This window comes from Stegastes partitus, unplaced genomic scaffold (genome assembly GCF_000690725.1).
Source record: "Stegastes partitus isolate 25-593 unplaced genomic scaffold, Stegastes_partitus-1.0.2 Scaffold1082, whole genome shotgun sequence".
NCBI classification, from domain to species: Eukaryota; Metazoa; Chordata; class Actinopteri; family Pomacentridae; genus Stegastes; species Stegastes partitus.
In genome coordinates this window covers 102,305-108,301 of record NW_007578813.1, presented here as the reverse complement: position 1 = coordinate 108,301, position 5,997 = coordinate 102,305, and the positions used below count along the sequence as shown (strand labels likewise).

General features: G+C 44.9%; 1 protein-coding gene across 1 annotated transcript in view; it reads left to right on the top strand.

The window, feature by feature from the left end:
• Nucleotides 1–5,997, top strand: part of dgkg (diacylglycerol kinase, gamma) — a 121,064-nt gene that overhangs the window by 29,256 nt on the left and 85,811 nt on the right. Inside the window, exon 4 of the mRNA XM_008295897.1 lies at nucleotides 1,484–1,662. Coding sequence (XP_008294119.1) covers nucleotides 1,484–1,662 — 179 coding nt within the window. The remainder of the gene's footprint in view (nucleotides 1–1,483; nucleotides 1,663–5,997) is intronic.

Genomic DNA, 5,997 nt, shown 5'->3' with positions numbered 1-5,997 from the left:
TGGTTCTGTGGCCAGAATCCGTCTCAGGTCACCAAGAACCTCCAGCGGTCACTTCATTTGTTTTCTCTGAACTTGAACAACCTCCTTAAACACCTTCACCAGAGCTGAGGATGAAGTTCAACTTTAAAACAGATTTTTAGAAAAGCAGATCAAAGAGCTGAGCTGTTCACGTGGAAGACGTTGATGCTGAACCCAACATGTTCTAAGCTTCATGTTTTGTGTGAGTTCTGTCCTGAACCCAGTTTACAGGTGAACCGCTGCAGACACCTGGACAGGTGTGGCGCCTGTTTGGATACAGAGATCCTCCTGTGTTGGAAATATTATTAAATTATTATATTAGTTTATATTTTTTACTTGTCAGCCACAAGTTTTATGTTACAAATGTTCATTTTGGGTCTCCAGAAATGACAAACCAGTTTGCATATTTAGGATGCAATAATTAGCAAAATGACCCATAAGGACAATGACATGGACGTTACTGGAGTTCAGGTGTTGCTGAGGACAATCTGTTTATGAGATTTTTAAGATTAAAATTCGGGCAATTTGAAAATGTTTCAGTCGATGTTTTCTGTTATTTACGTGTTTAATGCTGTAAAAACGTACAAAGAAGAAAAATACCAAAATGACACCAAGAAGAGGAAGAAACTGTAAAACCTGAAATAACTGTCTGATTTTCAGCCGTCTGACTGATTAAATGTATTCAGCGTCCTCAGTGACCCCATAAACTACGTCAGTGTTGTACCGACGATCCAGTTTCTGATCTTGTCCATGTGTAGGCCATGATGCTAATTCATGCTAATGATGCTAATTACAAACATATGCGAGTTGGCATCCAGATGCTACCTGCTGGCGACCCAGACTGCACAGTTCTGCTGCAAAACTCTGGCTGACAAGAAGCCGGTTCTGTTCCCATCGTGCCTGCTTCCTGCCTGTCTGAGCTCAGATGTAGGTTTTGGGACAAAGCGTCGTGAACGTCTTCAGCCAACAGAAAGCCGCTAACCTTCTCTTCTTCTACCTCCCTCACTCTGTCCTCCTTCCTCCTCCAACTGTTAAACAGAAGCAAGACGTTCTGAACCAAGTAAGCTCCGGCCCGGCGCTCTGCATGCTGTGTGTGTCGGTGTCGGCAGGCTGCATGCTCATCCGTCCACTAACACCACACAACCTCGCCTTAGCGTGCAGAGGTCAGAGGTCACGGGTGGCCGAGGGAGGTCTGACAGCACACCTGTGCTCAGGTGTTCTCCTCCGAGGCTTCGTCTTCCATTCAGTCCTTTAAACAGACAAAGATTCAGGACTTTTTTAGAAAACCCCGACGCGGCACCCCAGATCAGCAGACCTTCATTTCAGGGCAGCCTGAGCTGCAGATCCATCACATCCTCCTCTCCTGTCGTTGTTGTACAGAGTTCATCATCCGTCCGTGGTTGGTGTGAACTCCATCCTCCGTCAGAAACCCCGTTAACCTCTTTGTTTCTCCTTCTGCATGCAGCCCATCGACTACGAGGGCTTCCAGCTCTTCATGGCCACCTACCTGGAGAACGACATCCCAGAGGAGCTGTGTCAGCACCTCTTCACCTCCTTCAAGAGCAAGACGGGAGGCTGCTCTCCGGACCAGTCCCGGGCTGGGACCAGTTTACTGGGTAGGCTGCTGATCTCCTTGTTAAAGCCGTAGTTATGTCCATCTGTAAGAAACAACCCCATCTGGTGGCAGGAACAGGAGCTAGAGAGGAAACCCGGCGTTACTGTTGGACACCAACAGCCTCCAACAGTCAGCCGCATGTTGCTGCTTCAGAACAAACCATCCAGCTTCTCTCCCAGAACCCTCAGATGTAGAGCTGAAACCAGAAGTTTACCGTAAAAAAAGACAGAAAGCCTTTTCCTTTTTGTCTCACTGTCTGACATTAAATCAGACTAAACTTTTCCTGTTTCAGGTCAGTCAGGATCACCAACATTAGTTCTATTTGCTAAAATAATGAGAGAGAGAATTTTTTATGACTTTCTTCAGAGTCAGAAGTTTCCATCCATCTCCTCAGTATCTGGTAACGTTGCCTTTAAACTCTATGACTTGGGTCAAACCTTCTGGGTTTCCTTCCACAAGCTTCTCACAACAGTCTGATGAGTTCTGGCCCATTCCTCCTGACAGAACTGGTGGAACTGGGTCAGGTTTGTTGGTCTCCTTGCTCCACTGATGTCCTCCAGGATGGAGATCAGGGCTTTGTGATGGCCACTCCACAACACTGACTCTGTTGTCCTGAAGCCTCTCTGTAGCTAATCTGGCGCTATGCTGAGGGTCATCGTCCATCTGAAGACCCATTAGTGTCCAAGCTTTAACTTCCTGCTGATGTCTGGAGATGTTGCTTCAGTATCTCCACATCATGTTCTTTCCTCATGATGCCATCTATTGTGTGAAGGTCACCAGTCCCTCCACAGCATGATGCTGCCACCCCCGTGCTCCACAGCTGGGATGGTGTTCTCAGGCTTCAAGCTTCCTCCTTTTTCCTCCAGATGTACCGATGGTCATTAAGGCCAAACAGTTCAGGTTTAGTTCCATCAGACCACAGGACATGTCTCCACTGATGAAGCTCTTTGTCCCTGTGTGCATCTACAAACTGTGATCTGTCAGAAGCTTCTAAAGCCATGACATCATCATCTGGGCTTTCCCAGATAGTCTGAAGGCATCTTAGTGGATGTAAACTTCTGACTCTGAAGAAAGTAATAAAAGATTCTCTCATTATTCTGGCGTTTAGCAAATAGAAATAATGTTGGTGATCCTGACTGAGCTGGAACAGGAAAAGTTTGATTTAATGTCAGACGGTGAGACAAAAAGGTTTTATGTCTTTTTCTACAGTGGATGTAAACGTCTGGTGTCAACTGTATACACATGAGTTCAAACTGGTCAATCAGGACACATCTGTCATCCAATCATGTTTGAGATCTCACCTGCTCAGTGAACCAGTAAGAGAGCAGCTCTGGAGGCGAGTTTCCTCTTTTAGCTGCAGGACAAGATGCTGCTGAGAGGAACAAACTGTTCAGGTGATGTTCAAACGTTCTGCTGCTCGAATCACACAAACACACTTAACTCTGACAAGTACAGATTTCTCTGCAGAAACTGGAGCTGTAACACTTAAAGATGTTCCCTGTGTGATCCACCGTTCTTGCTTCCCAACATTCATCTAGAAGTCCACCTTTCCATCTGCGTGCTGGAGCTTCTCGTTGTGCAGAAACATGCAGGCGACTGACGCATTCGCTCACATCCGGTCTCTGAGGAGTGATTTCACACGTTAGCTGTGGAGGGCAGCAGCTCCGGCATCTTCAGGGCTGTGGGTCATTTACACTGAGCAGGATGCAGCGTTCCTCCATGTTCCCCGGCGACGCCGAGTGGGCCCAGAACCAGGATCTGCTGTCGGAGCAGCTGAGCAGACAGATGGAGGCTGAATTAGAATCTATTTCTGTGCCATAATGCTGCAGAAGTGAGAGGCAACAAGTGCAGGAGGCGAAATGTGAGCGACAGTTTGTCACTTTGGGGAGTCGCAGTGTTTCAGGCAGATTAGTTTGTGAGCACAGTTGGACGCCGACACCTTCAGAACCGCCAGATCCTTCTGGTCTGCAGTCGGCTTTCCAAAATGGACGTTTGTGCTCATTTTCAAGTGTTGCACTAGAAACATTTGTGGAAACAGCTTTTCTGGTTTAGCTCCGACACAGAGAACGTTTAAAGAACCAGTTGATCAAAACATCGGATGGACGTTCTCAGTGTTGGACTGAGAACGTCCATCTGTGGTTATCATCGGAGAAACGTCTTACAGGAGAACGTTCTAGAATGGTTCCCTCAACAGAAAGAATTACGAAAATGTTCTAAAAAGTTCTGTCACTGAGGCTTCGATTTTCTGAATGTTGGTTTAGGAACGTTCTTCCTTTATTATCATGGAACATTGTGGGAATGTTTCATGGAAGAATGTTCTAGAACGTGTTCCACCTTTAATGAACAGGAACATTAAAAAAAAAAACGTTCTGTAATCTGACGCCTCAATAACATCTGGAAAACATTTTTCGGGCATTGCTTTGAGAACGTTCCTTCCTCGTTTTCATGGAACACTGTGAGAATGTTTTATAGAGGAACGTTTCACAATGCGTTCCCTCTGCAACGTCCACAAAACATACACTCTATCCCCAGCTGTTCTCAATATATCATGTTAAAGGAACGTCTTATGAAGAACGTTCTGTCATCTGAGGTCTCAATGATACAACCTGGAAACGTTTTCTGAATGTTGCGTTGATAACGTCCTTTCTTTGTTCTCATTGAATTGATAGAAGAACGTTCTATATGTGTTCCCTCAATAAAAAGGCTAAATGTTCCACCTTCATTACATCACACTAGAGGAACATCATTAAACGTTCTGTCACTGAGGCCTCGATAACATCTGGAAAACATTTTCTGAATGTTGGTTCCTTCATCATCATAGAAGAACGTTCTATAAAATGTTCCTTCAACTTCCTCCTCAGAACGCTGCAGGCAGAATGTTCCCCTTTTGTTTATTCATCAGACTACAGGAACATTTTAAAAATCATCCGAGGCCTCGGTGGCATCTGGAAAACATTTTTTTAGCGTTGCTGTGAGAACGTTCCTCCTTTGGCATCGTCTTTGTTCCTGACTACATCCTCTAAAGGCTCACTTCTAACCTCATCGGAATATTGTTGGAAATGATAAATATCTTTGAAATGTTCTGCGAGCATTAGCTTAAAACTTTCAAACATTACTAGAACATAGAATAATGTTCCTGAATATTGTGGGAGTGTTCTCTGATAGTTCCTCCGTCAGATCTTTCTTTATATTCAGGAGGTTTTTAGAGGAACCTTTGATGCCTCCTCTGAAGAATTTAAACCAAAGAAAATGAAAAGAGTTCCCAATAAACAGAAGTGAACTCTGTTTGTGTGCTTTAATCAAGATTCCTGTTTGTCAGATGTTCAGAAAAATCAGGAATATGTTGATTTCTGTCAAGTAAGACGACAGACTTGTTGTCTTGCTGTTTTGTGTCGTCCTCTGAAAACCCCTGAAAAAATCCACAAAAATACATGTTTAAGCGACTAAAAGGAAGATCTTCTCGTGTGACTCGTTCTGCTCTGATCTGCTCTGAGCGGATCGTTTTCATCCGTCTGAGGCACAAACGAATGTCTCAGGAGGCCTGAACACAGGTGACAAATTAAATCTAATAAATTCACTTCATCTTGTTCAGTTGATGAAACGCTTGATGTGGGATTTGGCGTTGGTGTGTTGAGAGTCTGCCACCTGGTGGACGCAGCTGCTCACTGCTTCTGTTAAGACTTCTGTCTGAGGAACAACGATGAATGTTGTTAATAATCTTTCTCTACATATGACGCGTTGTTTTCTGCTTCCTGCATATAGTGAACCTTCCATCATGTCCACTGACGCTGCAGCTGCTCTTCACAAAGCTTCCAGAAACGTTATGCAGATCCACTCACTGAAGTCTTTCTTCTCTAACCTTCTCATTGTCGCTGCATGTTCCGTTTCCTTTTTCCTCCTCGAACCGTTGACCGCAGAAGCCCGCTCCATTGACGCAGGCATCTCTATTCAGACCGAAGTGGCCTGTGCCCCCATTACAGGTACCAGAACAGGCCGCCCGCCGGGTCGCCTCACCAGGGACACGAGTCCCGACCCGCTGCTGCTCTGGTTGTGTTGTCGTGAGTTCATGGTATTTTGGCTGTGGGCCGCTGGATGACAGTGATGCTTTGTGAGTGGTTTTAATGCCGTGTGTTTTCACGACCTGCTTTCTGTCCCTCGATGCAGCTTTGAGTTGTTGCGTATTTGGATTGTGGTGAAGTTTGACAGTATTTCTGCTGTGGTTGTGTTTGTTTTTCCTTCTGCAGAGCCTTTAAAATGGAGAATTCATCCTCCTTGGAAGTTTTCCCTTTTTTTTGCTTTTCAGTATTGAATCAAGGTCAATTTATTTTGTTTGTTTTTGTGATAGGAATTTACAAAAAGGAATC